We start from the raw sequence: 16,210 nt of genomic DNA on the forward strand, positions 1-16,210 counted from the left end.
ACCGTTAAAACAGCCATGTCCCCGTTAGACACCGTTAAAACAGCCATGTCCCCGTTAGACACCGTTAAAACAGCCATGTCCCCTTTAGACACCGTTAAAACAGCCATGTCCCCGTTAGACACCGTTAAAACAGCCATGTCCCCGTTAGACACCGTTAAAACAGCCATGTCCCCTTTAGACACCGTTTAAACAGCCATGTCCCCGTTAGACACCGTTAAAACAGCCATGTCCCCGTCAGACACCGTTAAAACAGCCGTGTCCCCGTTAGACACCGTTAAAACAGCCGTGTCCCCCGTTAGACACCGTTAAAACAGCCATGTCCCCCGTTAGACACCGTTAAAACAGCCATGTCCCCGTTAGAAGTCGCCGCCTTGGCGCTCGTGGTGTGGCGCGGGTCCCCGTTTCCCGGGTTACCGTGGGAAACGTCAGTCCAGATCAAACGTGGACGTCGGTGACCGCGGCAGTATGACGGAGAAGCCACGGAACACAAGAAGCAAGCGAGCGCCGTCACTTCCACAGCGCTACGTCTTCCCTCGGCCGTCAGTCAGTCTCATCACCATGACACCGCCGGGCGATGACGTCAGGGTGACGCAAGGAGTCTCCACCCACTTCCTCTTCCCTGCTCGCTGCGAGTGTGTGGCGTCCAACCGCCGGCTGCTGCTGAAGGACGTTACCCGTGTCCAAGTTAAAGTTTAACGGCGGCTCCGTGTGTGTCCGTGTGTGTGTGTCCGCGTGTGTGTCGGTGTGTGTGTCCGCTCGGTCGGTGAAGTCGGATTCTCATCCGGCGGCATCACAAAAGGACTGAAAGCGGTAAGAAAAGCCACTTTATCTGCAGACTGGTGCGTTACGACAAGACGGGGACGGATTGTTCCCCTAAATGCGGCGCTGGTCGCGGGTTGCTGATGTGACGCGTACATGGAAGGACACTGGACGAGCTTCAGGCTGTAATTCAAACGGCATACATATCCGGGCTGTCTCAGGCTCAGCACGCCGGCGTAAATCAGAAATGTCACCTGCTGACGGGAGAATACCAAATAAAACCAGTCCATGTGGGCCTAATAACTAAGGCGGTAAGGGCAAAAAGCTGGAAGAAGAAGAAGAAGAAGAAGAACCAATAAGGTGGTAAGGACAAAAACTGAGAGAAGAAGAAGAACCAGTGAGGTAGTCAGAGAAAAAGCTGGAAGAAGAAGAACCAGTGAGGTAGTAAAGGAAAAAGCTGGAAGAAGAAGAACCAGTGAGGTAGTCAGGGAAAAAGCTGGAAGAAGAAGAAGAACCAGTGAGGTAGTAAAGGAAAAAGCTGGAAGAAGAACCAGTGAGGTAGTAAAGGAAAAAGCTGGAAGAAGAAGAACCAGTGAGGTAGTAAAGGAAAAAGCTGGAAGAAGAAGAAGAACCAGTGAGGTAGTAAAGGAAAAAGCTGGAAGAAGAAGAACCAGTAAGGTAGTATATCCCAGCAGTCAGATTATATATATTTTTGCACACATTTGACATGGTGACTTATATTCACTCCAGCAGTTTCGTTTCCTGTCAACTTGTGGGAGACATTGAGACGTTGACATTGAGCCTGACATTCTATAGGAAGGTTGCAGAAATGCGAATATACCAGCACCGTTGTATATGGTCTGCTCACTGAATGCATGCTCATCCTTTCATACAGGACCTGCTGCAGACTCTGAAAGCCTTCTCTTTTCTGATTCGTTTGGTGAACATTATTCTCCAACTATGGGAGATTACTTCTTTCCCTTATAACTTCGATTTTGTTGAATATTCTTAGTGCAATTTTGAATTAACAATGTTATGTACAACCCCTGCGATGCAGGGAGAGAAGCTGGAAAGATGGACAGTTACAGCACGAGCCTTTATTTCCACACAGTAGTCAGGGGCAAAACCTGCTCACAGTTATTAGTCACTTAAATCAACCCTGAATTCCTTCTTATCAGCTGCAGTGCAGGAAACAGCAAATCCATTATCTATATTCATTCTAGTCAAAGAAAACATTGGGTATTATGACTAATGGAAACCAAACTGGACGGCGCCAGTGTTAAGTCACACTGACTGTCTTTTCCCCCCCTTTCTTCCCAAACAGAAAGGGGAACGACAGGGAGGGAGAAAGAAAAGGTGGTATGTAAACAAACGAGAGGACGTCTCAGCAAGGTTGTTACCAGGAAGGAAAAAAAGCATGAAAGATTGAGGAAATAGAAGTGAGGCATCCACCCTCCTCCAGCCTGTCTTTGATCCAGTCAGCGTTTGCCCTACTGAAGTGCCTTAAAGGGACACAATAAAGTAAAGACAATTTCTCATCAGATTTGTCTAAACCGAGTGGGAGAGGATACTAGGACCTCCTCTCACCGTCAAATCCGAATCCTCAGTCGCAGCCATGGAGCATGAAGCCACAGCCCAGGAGGACGTGGCTCCCTGCTTGATATACCACGTAGAGCGGCCGGTCTACGACGAAGAATACCTCCACTCGCAGCTCCTCCACCGCAAGGAGAGATGTCCCATCACCCTGCGCCAGAGACTGGCACAGCATGTCCAGTAAGTACAGAACCACATGGTTGTCTATCAATACCTTTCATTTAGATTTAACTCTTTTCCACCAGCTGGTGTGAGTCCTGAAGTGAAAACTGTCTGTGGCAGATGATGTGGAAGAGAGAAATTGGTTCCACATCGCAAATTAAGATGCACCAGAGCCAGGGAGACAGCTAAAGGCTTGGGGACGCAGACCCACAAGGATCCCTCTCCACCGAAAAGACTTAATGAACGTTTCCTTTTACTCTTTTTAACATGGTTGAAACGCAGGTGTTTTCAAAGTCTTGGTTTTAATAAATGGGCTGTTGTGCCCTCATAGACCATTTGTGTCTGTGTCTTCACCGGGGAGCCCCAGCTATGATGTTGGTTTGCCCCAGTCGGGGCCTGTGCGGGGTGCTTCAGCACAGGGAAAGGACACGGGCCTGGCCGCCAAAAGGCACGAAGGTGAGAAGACTGTCTGCTTGGAGAGCTACACCAGGGAGAAGATGTCGCTCTGCCAGGGAAGCACAGCGGGGAAGTGGGGGATGATGCCCCTTCCCCTGGTCCCCTCCACGAAGCGACTCCTTGCCTTTTCAACCTCTTGGACTGGGAGAGGCTGTCATGTGGACTACGGCCCACAGGGATTGCTGCCGTTGCTCCTGGTAGGGATGCTGGTCGGCTGGGCTGGGCTGGGCACCGGCTGTAGTTCCACAGCGACTGATCGCCGTCGGCCCGCGGCAGAACATCTCCTGGCCAGCGTAGCTGTCTCTGGTGCATCTTTGTTTGGAATGTGCAATCAATCTGAGTTAATTAGAATAACTGGGGGTAGCTGGTCCATACCCCAGTCTGCCACAATCTCAAAAAAAAGTCTTTATCTGCTACTTTGGCCGTAAAATAATGTGGTCACTGTGAACAAACCAGCAAGACAAACTCCTGCTGTGTGCAAACTGATAGGCTGTCAGTTGACCTTTTCAACTTCTGAACGTGATTTGAACTGAAGCTGTCGTCTTTGGGATGGTAATTATCTCTTTTTGAGGTGGAATGATAAACAGATCATTGCCTTTATCACTGACACACACACACACACACACACACACACACACACACACACACACACACACACACACACACACACACAGAGGGTGACTCCCTGTCTCATCCAACAGTTTCCTCCGTCAAAAGCTGATTTTGCTGATTTGCTTCTCTACCTTTCTTCATTTCACTTAACCCTTAAAAAAAAACTGAACACACTACACTACTAAAGACACATTCAGTAGAAAGGCATTGATAGATCTGTGATGGCCTGGCGGCCTGTCCAGGGTGTCTCCCCGCCTGCCGCCCAATGACTGCTGGGATAGGCTCCAGCAGAGCCTATCCCGAGAGCAGGATGAGCGGTCCGGATGATGGATGGCATTGATAGATATTTTGTCATTCCTGTGCTGCTCTGTTGAAAAAAAAATATGGACTGGTCTTAGATTTTTTGTTATACACAGCTATATCTTCTACTTTTTAACTATTGAAGTGCCTGTGTAGTCACCTCCTTGCCAAAGGGATAATCTTTAAACAAAACCAGACTGGCAGTTTACACGAACATTAGTGCTGATCGTAGACAACAGGGGAAACAAGTCATTATCTTGCTGAGGTATTGCAGTATTACTGTGTTAGGAATAATAATAATGATAATAATAATAATAATAATGGTAATGCAGTGGTTAGCGCGGTCGCCTCACAGCAAGAAGGTCCAGGGTTCGAGTCCCGGGGTAGTCCAACCTTGGGGGTCGTCCCGGGTCGTCCTCTGTGTGGAGTTTGCATGTTCTCCCCGTGTCTGTGTGGGTTTCCTCCGGGGGCTCCGGTTTCCTCCCACAGTCCAAAGACCTGTAGGTCAGGTGAATCGGCCGTAATAAATTGTCCCTAGGTGTGTGTGTGTGAGTGTGTGTCGGCCCTGTGATGGACTAGCCAGTCTGTCCAGGGTGTCTCCCCACATGCTGCCAGTGACTGCTGGGATAGGCTCCAGCATCCCCGCGACCCTGACAGCAGGATAAGCGGTTCGGATAATGGATGGATGGATGCTTCTCTATGTGCTAAAATCTCTGTTCTGCTGGTCCTCAGCAGTGTCGGATTAAAAACTACTCCTCGAGGACAGAAGTCGACTCTTTTGAATCTGTTTGTTATGTCTGGGCATTGATTCAATATTACCTTTTATCATCTGTCCTCGGTAACGTATCCAGATGAAATTCAGATAGTCATATTGAGACACACAATTTTGTTGTCTAAATTAACAGCAGGGCTTGACTCTGGCTGTGTTCAGCTGGGGAGGGGAACTGCTGACCCAGACTGGGGATGTTGTCGGGCGGTGGAAAGAACACTTTGAGGAGCTCCTGAACCCGGCTAACACGTCCTCAGGGGAAGAGGTAGAGTCTGAAGATTCGGGGGAAGTGCCACCCATATCCCTGGCAAAGGTCTCTGAGGTAGTTAAGAGGCTCCTCGGTGGCAAGGCGCCGGGTGTGGATGAGATTCACTCTGAGATGCTGAAGGTTCAGGATATTGCTGGGCTGTCTTGGCTGATACGCCTCTTCAGTGTCGCGTGGAGGTTGGGGACAGTACCTGTGGAGTGGCAGACCGGGGTGGTGGTTCCCACATTTAAGAAAGGTGTGGGTGTGTGTCCTGGTTGCTGCACTAGCACCTCCTCTTGTCGGTCGGGGCACCTGAACTGAGGGGAATAGTGTGATCCTCCCACGCACTACGTCCCTCTGGTGAAACTCCTCACTGTCAGGTGAAAAGAAGCGGCTGGCGACTCCACATGTATCAGAGGAGGCATGTGGTAGCCTGCAGTCCTCCCCGGATCAGCAGAGGGGGTGGAGCAGCGACTGGAACGGCTCGAAAGAGTGGGGTAATTGGACGGATACAGTTGGGGAGAAAAAAGGGAACACCCCACCCCCTCAAAAAAAGAAAAGAAAATCCTGAGTTGGTTTTGTCTTTCTGAGTACGTTTAATTCAGCGTTTGCAAATGGGCTGGCCTCATATGGGTAGGAAGAAGAGAGAGAATAGAGAGCCCTAAACAGGAGGAATACAACGTTTTTATAGAGATACAAGTGTAGATGTTGTCTAAGCTGCCCTAACTGATATCAGCCCGATGCGACCTTACTCAGAAATATAAGGACGCGCTGACATCTGTGGAAGGCTCAGTTGTAGGCAAAACATAAGTTGTAGGCAAAACATGTGAGCAGTACATGACATCTAACTAGGAACATGTAGTTCTGTATTTTTCTAGTACAGTGCGAAGGCACATTCTCTTTGTATGGACTTCCAAAGGAATACAAAAGGGAGATTTGGTGATTAAACTTCCTTTTTACCACTATTCTTCAGCAGTACAACCCCAACCTTTTATGGTGTCCTCTTCATTTTACTGAGGACTGCTTCCTGAACCAGGCACAGTTCAATGCTGGATTTTTCATTTGTTCAGCGTGTTTATTTGTTCAGGCTGGACTTTCAGCTAGGCTGGTTCTAAAAGACAGGGCTGTTCCATCTGTACAGGGCTGTGATGAGGAGTCAGAAGCGCAAGCTGCAAGTAACATTATGTCTCTAAAATGTTTGTCTTGTATCTGTAATCGGACCAAATGGCTTGTGAGTACAGTTTCAGTGCAGACAATGGGCGTATACAACGAAGCTAAAGTTATTTAGAGAGCTAACGGTGGTTCGCTCGAAACAATAAAGCCGTGCACCAAGCAGTCAGATTACATGCCTTTATTTCGGCTGAATCTGAGAAGTTGCCATTTCCAATCAAGAACAAGAAATTAAGTTACTTAATAGGTCTATAGTGTGCTATGGAACCTCCTGCACCGATGATGTATCAAACTCTGTTTTCCATCGAATTTTGTTTCCCCCCCTGAGGATGTGGTGGCGCTCAAAGCCCTGACCGCTTCCCCTTGGTGGGCTTCCAGAAGTTGGCCAATTAGAAGAAAGCAGTGGAGATTTAGGGAAAGGGGCCTTAAAGAGACAGCTAAAACAAGCTAAACAGATTGTTTCAGACAGATAATGAACTGAAGGGCTACAGAAATGGCCAGTTTAAGATAAATAAGGATTTTTATTTTTTAACTGAGTCATGCAAAGCTACTCTAATGGAGCTCCAGAGTAAAAAAGAATAGAAATGGAATGAGCATGATATGGTCACTGTAATAAATTCACTGGTATTTGCCTTGAAGTGCAAGAAGGATCTTTTATTACAGAGTGTGAGAATATGACAAGAGAATCACCACAGACCCTCCCACACCCAGGACACAGTCTGTTTGAACTCCTACCCTCTGGCAAGCGCTGCAGAGTTATGTGCACCAAATCCACCGGACACAGGAACCGTTTTTCCCACATCCCATCTCTCTAGTGAACACTTAAAAACATGGTGCAATAATGGACACTTATGTAAACCTGACACTTTGTGAACAGCTCCTTCTGGTCAAGATGTCACACATGTATATACACTACCGTTCAAAAGTTTGGGATCACCCAAACAATTTTGTGTTTTCCATGAAAAGTCACACTTATTCACCACCATATGTTGTGAAATGAATAGAAAATAGAGTCAAGACATTGACAAGGTTAGAAATAATGATTTGTATTTGAAATAAGATTTTTTTTACATCAAACTTTGCTTTCGTCAAAGAATCCTCCATTTGCAGCAATTACAGCATTGCAGACCTTTGGCATTCTAGCTGTTAATTTGTTGAGGTAATCTGGAGAAATTGCACCCCACGCTTCCAGAAGCAGCTCCCACAAGTTGGATTGGTTGGATGGGCACTTCTTTGAGCAGATTGAGTTTCTGGAGCATCACATTTGTGGGGTCAATTAAACGCCCAAAATGGCCAGAAAAAGAGAACTTTCATCTGAAACTCGACAGTCTATTCTTGTTCTTAGAAATGAAGGCTATTCCATGCGAGAAATTGCTAAGAAATTGAAGATTTCCTACACCGGTGTGTACTACTCCCTTCAGAGGACAGCACAAACAGGCTCTAATCAGAGTAGAAAAAGAAGTGGGAGGCCGCGTTGCACAACTGAGCAAGAAGATAAGTACATTAGAGTCTCTAGTTTGAGAAACAGACGCCTCACAGGTCCCCAACTGGCATCTTCATCAAATAGTACCTGTTAGAGCCTGTTTGTGCTGTCCTCTGAAGGGAGTAGTACACACCGGTGTAGGAAATCTTCAATTTCTTAGCAATTTCTCGCATGGAATAGCCTTCATTTCTAAGAACAAGAATAGACTGTCGAGTTTCAGATGAAAGTTCTCTTTTTCTGGCCATTTTGAGCGTTTAATTGACCCCACAAATGTGATGCTCCAGAAACTCAATCTGCTCAAAGAAGTGCCCATCCAACCAATCCAACTTGTGGGAGCTGCTTCTGGAAGCGTGGGGTGCAATTTCTCCAGATTACCTCAACAAATTAACAGCTAGAATGCCAAAGGTCTGCAATGCTGTAATTGCTGCAAATGGAGGATTCTTTGACGAAAGCAAAGTTTGATGTAAAAAAAATCTTATTTCAAATACAAATCATTATTTCTAACCTTGTCAATGTCTTGACTCTATTTTCTATTCATTTCACAACATATGGTGGTGAATAAGTGTGACTTTTCATGGAAAACACGAAATTGTTTGGGTGATCCCAAACTTTTGAACGGTAGTGTATATATTTTTTTTTATTTTTTTTATTTCCCCCCCTTTTTTTTTCCTCCCCAATTGTTCACAGCCAATTACCCCACTCTTCCGAGCCGTCCTGATTGCTGCTCTAGCCCCTCTGCCAATCCGGGAAGGGCTGCAGACTACCACATGCCTCCTCCCATACATGTGGAGTCACCAGCCGCTTCTTTTCACCTGACAGTGAGGAGTTTCACCAGGGGGGACATAGCGCATGGGAGAATCATGCTATTCCCCCCAGTTCCCCCTCCCTCCCCAAACAGGCGCCCCGACCGACCAGAGGAGGCGCTAGTACAACAACCAGGACACATACCCACATCCGGCTTCCCACCCACAGACACGGCCAATTGTGTCTGTAGGGACGCCCGACCAAGCCGGAAGCAACATGGGGATTCGAACCTGGTGATCCCCATGCTGGCACGTAATGGAATAGACCGATTTTGATATATTTCAGTGATCGTGTAGGGAAATTACGCTCTGCATGTTACCCATCCTAGCTGTGTAGCTAGGAGCAGTGGGCAGCCACCATGCAGCACCCGGGGACCAACTTCAGTTCTTCTTTCCCTTGCCTTGCTCAGGGGCACAGACAGGAGTATTACCCCTAACATGAAGGTCTTTTTGATGGTGGAGGAAACCGGAGCACCCGGAGAAAATCCACGGCAGACACGGGGAGAACATAGCGGATGACCTGGGATGACCCCCAAGTTTGAACGACCCCAGGGTTTGGACCCAGGACCCTCTTGCTGTGAGGCAACAACGCTAACCATTGAGCCACCGTGCTGCCCATCTTGGTGTATGGTGTCTAATTAGGATTTAACTGTTTGCTTACTGTCTAATAAAGAACATTATTTCTAGTTTTTGTCTAATTTGATTCAAAGTACAGCTTTTTACATCTTACAATGTAAGGTAAAGTGATTCCAGTATGTTTTGGTGACATTTTAAGTCATCAAAATATTAAGTATTAAGCATGTATTGCAGGTATCCCCACCCATATAAACAGCATAGTGCCGTTTATAAGGTTGGGAATACCTGCAGTCAGTTGAGACTAACAAAGTCACTTAGATGAGTGACCTGGATTATGCCTCATTTCCGTGAGAATTGCCTTAAACTTGTGTGCGAGTATGAGTGACTAGCGCGTAAGATGGCAGACATCTGTCGCCATCTTACAATGCTGTGATTGCAACATTTCCTGAATCCTCTGTGACTAGTACACATGACCATTATAACTCTAGTTTGTAACACGGTATATTTGGACTCAATTGCAGAGAAGAGGCAGAGGCCGTTGGTAAAGTACACAGTGTCTTTACTGGACTTCAGCAAAGCACACAATAACAAAAGACTACTGCCAAATAGGGCAGGCAATAATGCGAACTCGAATAAAAATAAAATAATAAACTAAGCGCAACACTCACACAGAGGAGGCAGAAGAGGGTTCAGGATACAAGAGCTTCCGCAGACCGACGTGAAACCTCTCCAAGACTCGACAAATGTCTGCAAACAACCCATTAAATAGTCCCCAGCACAAGTGCACATCATCACCGGCCAACCAATACGCAGGTGCAACTCATACTTGCTGATTGCAGGCCGATAGAGAAATATCACCTATTGGCTGCTGGTCCTCTGGCCAGTGATCGTGTCATAGTTAATGATCATGGCTATTTGCATATGAAACCGATCATTGGTTTCAGTCGTTATGCCACTGTATTGTTTATAAGGGTGGGGATACCTGCAGTCAGTTGAGACTGAGGGCCCAGACACACCAAACCGACTAGCGGCAATGAAGGCCAACTGTTGCGTCGCCTCACATCGCCTGCCATCTGGGCCAAAAAGTAGCACTTGAGCACACTACAAAGACTACAGCTGACAGCCAACTAGCAGGTACGTTCTGCACTGATTCGCTAAGCTGGACAGCCAATCAGAGTGATCTCTCTCACCAACGGGCTCAGCCGATTCAACATGCTGAATTGGCCGAAAAGCTGCCAACAGGAGCCTGATGAGTGCCGAGGGTGTGGGACACACCACAAAAACTAGGGTCACTAATGCGCACCGACGGCCCGACATTGGCCGATGGCCAACTGTCGGCCTGGTGTTTCAAGGCCCTGAAGAGGTTACTTAGTTGAGTGATGAAACATTTCTCTCATCAAAACGTTGTGTCCAGATGAATTGATTCAACTTTCTGGGATCAATGCTATCTGCTTGGCTGCTATGATGAATTCATTACTTTATCCCTGTTTTCTCTCCCTGTATCTCCCATTATAAGTAATCCTAAATCTTCACTGTGTTGCTGTAGGTGTTCATCAGTGAAGGCTAAAGCCCTGGCTCTCAATTTCCTACCTATCCTTACTTGGCTTCCATCCTATCCGGTTAAGAAGTACCTGTTTCATGACGTGGTGTCTGGTCTCAGCACCGGCGTCGTGCAGCTTCCTCAAGGTCAGTGCCGCATTTCCTCAAGGTCACAGGGCATTGTGCTGTATTTCATTCAACTTGTGAAGTAGAAATCTTTGACATCCTAGAAGGAATAATACACCAGATTTCCCCCTAGATCAGGGGTGGCTAACCATGTGCCATGGAGAGCCATGTGTGTGCAGGTTTTCATTCCAGCCGGACTCCACACCAGGTGATTTCACTGATTAGCAGCCCTCCAACCAAAGAGGGAGAATGTATCAGTAAAACCACCTGGTGTGGAGTCAGGTTGGAATGAAAATCTGCATACACCTGGCTCTCCATGGTACATGGTTAGCCACCACTGCCCTAGATGGAGGAACTCCACCTTGGACATTCAGACGTATGTATTTTGGCAAATTCAAGGTTGAGAAATCTTGCCTGTCATCTCTGAATGTGAAGGCATATGCTGTTAGTTGTGACCAGCTTGCTTTTATTATCAGTTTAAAGACATTATCCTTACTTTCACTTCTGAGTTTGTGTTCATACCACCAATCCTTGAGTTCCATTTGAAACAAACGTGATCCTGATCACGCAGAAAATGTTCACATGTAGAACACAATTTCTGATGGCTACAGATTTTGGTTTAACATTGGCAAAATAATCCAGCAGTAACGCGTTTATTTTTGGAGAAAGGAAACTAATCAAAAATGTCATCTGACACAGTAATATTGAACAACATACCAATCCGTATTAAACATTGAACATAATTAAATCGAAGGTAATGTTTAGCTAGCTTCTCTGCATTCAACATGCGACTTTCCTCTTCTTCTTTTTCTTATTCTTTTGTGGCAGACTCAACACATGTCCTGTTCAGACTCCACTATATCTGAACACTAGCTGGGAATGGTAGACCCTGCTAGTGCCAATATGAAATAGCTTATTTATAAAGGGCAATTACAGACTGCTGATACATTGAATGGCGTTTGTTACAAAAATGCTAGCAAGAAAAGTTGTCATATGGCATTTTCTACCTGAAAAATTACAAATAACCACTTAAAACTTCATTATACAATTAAGCTGTATCGCACAGCACTTGGTTGCATAATTGCATTTTTTTTATGTATACATCAATGTGGTTAAAGATGTCATCGATATAAAAACATTGGATGGGAAAATAGAGAAAGGTTGTCAAGAATCTGTTTCCATCTCTCTTCAAAATGGCGATCTCGAAGATTTCCCCTGTCAGTTAGATTGCTATGTTTCGCTAGTTGAGCATGTTTGATGCTTCTGTCTGACTGGTCCACCAGCGAGGAAGTTCTTCCACACTGCAGCAAACAGTAAGATCAGCAGAAGAAAAATCATTGCTGCTCCCTTTCTCACTCTACAGGACTTGTAGGGTGAGCCTGGAAACGGGTGGGTAGAATCAGCACAAACCCCCACACCCAGTACACAGTCTGTTTGAACTCCTACCCTCTAACAAGTGCTACAGAGAAATGTGCACCAAAACCCACCAGACATATGAACATTTTTTTCCCACAGGCCATCTCTCTCATGAACACTTAACAGCATGGTGCAAGAATACATATGACATGTTGTAAATAGCCCCCTCTGGTCAAGATGTATTACAATTTACAATTTACAATTTCATTTAGCAGATGCTTTTATCCAAAGTGACGTACATCTGAGAGTTAATACAACACAAGCAAGGATCTAGTAAGGAGGCGACAATGTAAGTAAGTGTCAAAAAAACTAGGTTCAAGTCCGATAGGATATAGGTGTCAACAGGCAGTGCACAGGGTCCATAAAAGCGATTTTTTTTAACACCGTCAGGTGTGGAGGTGTTGGAGAAAGAGCTGGGTCTTTGGCTTCTTCTTAAAGATGGAGAGGGACTCAGCGGATCGAATGGACTTTGGTAACTCGTTCCACCACTGGGAAACTAAAGAGAAGAGTCTGGCTAGTGACTTAGGGCCCCGTTGTGGCAGAAGCCAGGCGCCTTTCATTGGCAGAGCATAGTAAGTGAAACTGAGTGTAGACCTGAATGGGGGAGTTCAGGTAGGCGGGAGCCGTTTTAGTTGCTGTTTTGTCAGTGAGCATTAAGGTTTTGAATTTGATGCGGGCAGCAACTGGGAGCCAGTGCATGGATATGAACAGTGGAGTGGCATGTGCTGTTTTGGGTTGATTGAGGACCAGATGCACCGCTGTGTTCTGGATCATTTGCAGAGGTTTGGAAGTGCATGCAGGGAGACCTGCCAGTAAGGAGTTGCAGTAGTCAATGCGTGATATTACAAGAGCCTGCATCAGGAGTTGTGCTGCATGCTCAGACATGTAGGGTCTAATTTTCCTGATGTTGTACAGGGCAAACTGGCAAGACTGAACAACTGAGGCCACGTGAACCTTAAAGGTTAGTTGGTCATCAGTCATGACACCCAGGTTTCGGGCAGACTTTGTGAGCATGAGTTGGGTTGATCCAAGCTGGATATTGATCTTTTGTTCTAAGGATGGACTGGCTGGGATGACAAGGAGCTCAGTCTTAGATAGGCTAAGCTGAAGATGCCGTTCTTTCATCCATGCAGCTATATCAGCAAAGCATGACGATATCCGTGCTGAGACTGTGAGGTCATCTGGTGGGGAATGATAGGAAGAACTGGGTATCGTCAGCATAGTAGCAACGGTATGAGAAACCGAGGGAGCGGATGATTGCACCAAGTGAGGAGGTGTATATTGAGAAGAGAAGGGGACCGAGCACTGACCCTTGAGGTACCCCTGTGGATAAGCCATGCAGTTCGGACACTTCTCCCCTCCAAGATACTCTAAAAAATCTCCCCTAGAGGTAGGACTTGAACCAGTGGAGGGCAGATCCTGAGATACCAAGCTCAGGGAGTGCTCAGACTTTACCGATAGGACCTGGTTAGAAGCAGTCTGACCAAAGTACACGGCAGCTACAGCTGAACAAAGACTGATCATAATTTCAACAGTATTTCAAAGATGATTTAGTGTTGAGATTAATTCTTCTCTCTCTCTCTCATTCTCTTTTTTTCAGGTCTTGCCTATGCTATGCTGGCTGCTGTGCCCCCGGTCTATGGCCTCTATTCCTCTTTTTACCCGGTTCTGCTCTACACTTTCTTCGGCACGTCCAGACACATATCTATCGGTAAGAACTGATCCCAGACCAGCCGTTCTGTTTACAGTATGCTTTTGATTGTATTTGGATATGATTTATCCACAGTGTGTTTGCTTCTGGTGGCCAGACATGAACCCGATCTCACTCCTCCAGTTGACCTGTCAGTTGGCATTCTACAGTGTGAATGTTAACAAATGACTAAAACAATGTGTTTAAATTTGCCCTCAAACCCCGGCGTCCCTGTCTTATCCTATAAAAATGCTTAGATACAGAACTTTTTTGTTCTTCTTTTGTTTTTGTTTTTTTTCTTTTCTCGGGTGTGTTCCTCGAGCACAGGAGAAAAGCTTGGTTGGGATCAGGCTGTCTCTGATAAGTGGGTTGAAAATATTCAGTCTTTTTTTTTACACACATGACCTATCTTTGAACTAAAGCGTTGGACATGTTCAACCAGCAGGGGTGACACGTTGGCAGATGTATTAAAGGAAACGGGGATGTTGTCATATTGTTGAGATTTCCTCTAAAATTGATGTCTCTCATTGAAATGAAGGCACACATTTCCTTTTTTTCCACTCAAAGCATTTATTTTTACTCTGTGCCAACTCTGATTTCCTGTGTCTGTAGATGTCTGCATGCTAACCAGTGAGGCTGCGCAGTATCTACTGAACTGTTGCAGCACAGGTGTTAACATGGCAGTTAGACCAGAACGCCTTACAAACAACACAGCTTTCAAAGTGAAGCAGACCTTCGTTTACTACCATGTCCCTTCATGTCTGAACAGCCGCTGCTCTTTCCCCCTCTCCAGCGGATTAATTTCCACAGTCTGTGCCAAGCATTTTACAGACCAGCTCCAAATGCCAGTCGTCTCAGCCTCTCCAGTGGCGGGAGGTTGTGTGTGTGTGTGTGTGTGTCGGGGGGGGGGTTCAGCCTTTTACCTTCATATGCCTAAATTAGCCTCAGCAGCATTGAAACTCTATTAGGTTTGACACAACACGGTTTGACACAACACACAGTTCAGGTCATCCAGGATACGAAACTGTTTTCACTCAGAGGTGCTGTCTGACCCGACAACAGTGTTGAGATTTCAGTAAAACTAAAGCCCACCACACACACACACACACACACACACACACATATATAAACAATAATATTATTATAATATAATTAATAATATAATTATAATATTATGATTAATATCATGATAGATTATAATATTATGATTAATATATTATCAGTCAATCAAGTTACATTTTATATAGCGCTTTTCTAGCTGCAACAGCCACTCAAAGTGCTTTACAAAAACATTCTGACCCATAACCATAATAATGATGATAATATAATAATAATATATTTAGAATTTAATTATATTAAATTATTGATATAATTTATTGTTTAATTATAATAATTAAATATGTTACAATATTTAATAATATAGGAATATAGATAGATAGATAGATAGATAGATAGATAGATAGATAGATAGATAGATAGATAGACATAGGAAAAAAAAACTTTAATTCAACTTTAAACTTTTTACATTTGAAACTTTAATTTTCCGCTCCTCATTTGTTTAGCACTCTTACCAATACCATTGATGGTTTCCGGAGGGAAAAAAACGCCCTATATATATATCTATATATAAAATCCAGTGAGTCAAGTAATTCTTTGAGACAGTACAAGTCTGTTTCATGCCATAAGCAATCATCAGCTGTCAATAAAGCTACACAGGAAAAAACATATTAACTTAATTATGTTAATATATTGTGTTCTTTATTATTATTATTATTATTAATTATAAATATTATTAATAATTGTTAATATGTTATGTTCTTTATTATTAATTATTAATATTATAATTAATAATTGTTAATATATTATGTTCTTTATTATTATTATTGATTGTTAATATGTTAGTCTTTATTATTAATATTATTAATTATAGTTAATATGTAATGTTCTTTATTATTATTAAGTATTAATATTATTATTAATCATTGTTAATATGTTCTTTCACCAGCAGCTTTATTGACAGCTGATGGTTGCTTGTGGCGTGAAACAGGCTTGTACTGTCTTATAAAGAATTTACTTGACTCACTGGATTATTTTGCTCCTTATTTTTTTTAGCACTTTCCCTACCGTTGAGTGTTTCTTTTAACAAAGTGTTATATATATATAGAGAGAGAGAGAGAGAGAGAGAGAGAGAGAGAGAGAGAGAGAGAGAGAGAGAGAGAGAGAGAGAGAGAGAGAGAGAGAGATGAGACAGTACAAGCCTGCTCTGTCTCATAAAGAATGAATTGAATCGCTGGAGTTTATATATTTTTTCAGACCGCCTGAGTCTTGTCTCGTCCATGAGGATGCTGGGGGGGGGGGGGGGCTACTTAGCTTAGCATGTGGCCCGCCCCGCTTCCCCTCTCTGCTTACGTTGCCGACGGGGGCAGCGTTTGTGCTGCGGGACCGGCGAGCGGATGCTGTCGATGGGGGAATTGTCCGTGATGGTGGAGGGGAGCGAGTCATCCGTTAC

General features: G+C 44.7%; 1 protein-coding gene across 4 annotated transcripts in view; it reads left to right on the forward strand.

The window, feature by feature from the left end:
• The first annotated feature begins 642 nt into the window (after window positions 1–642).
• slc26a5 (solute carrier family 26 member 5) overlaps window positions 643–16,210 on the forward strand; it is a 37,209-nt gene continuing 21,641 nt past the window's right edge. The window contains exons 1-5 of one of the 4 annotated variants that reach the window (XM_056276615.1): window positions 643–1,317; window positions 1,357–1,437; window positions 2,084–2,532; window positions 10,477–10,616; window positions 13,612–13,722. In XM_056276615.1, the coding sequence (XP_056132590.1) occupies window positions 2,375–2,532; window positions 10,477–10,616; window positions 13,612–13,722 (409 nt within the window). In that variant the 5' untranslated portion in view covers window positions 643–1,317; window positions 1,357–1,437; window positions 2,084–2,374. Of the gene's footprint in view, window positions 1,438–2,083; window positions 2,533–10,476; window positions 10,617–13,611; window positions 13,723–16,210 lie in introns of all 4 variants that reach the window. The other 3 variants (XM_056276614.1, XM_056276616.1, XM_056276617.1) reach the window with 3 other exon arrangements.

The sequence above is a fragment of the Lampris incognitus genome, chromosome 3 (assembly GCF_029633865.1).
Source record: "Lampris incognitus isolate fLamInc1 chromosome 3, fLamInc1.hap2, whole genome shotgun sequence".
In the NCBI taxonomy this organism is placed as follows: Eukaryota; Metazoa; Chordata; class Actinopteri; order Lampriformes; family Lampridae; genus Lampris; species Lampris incognitus.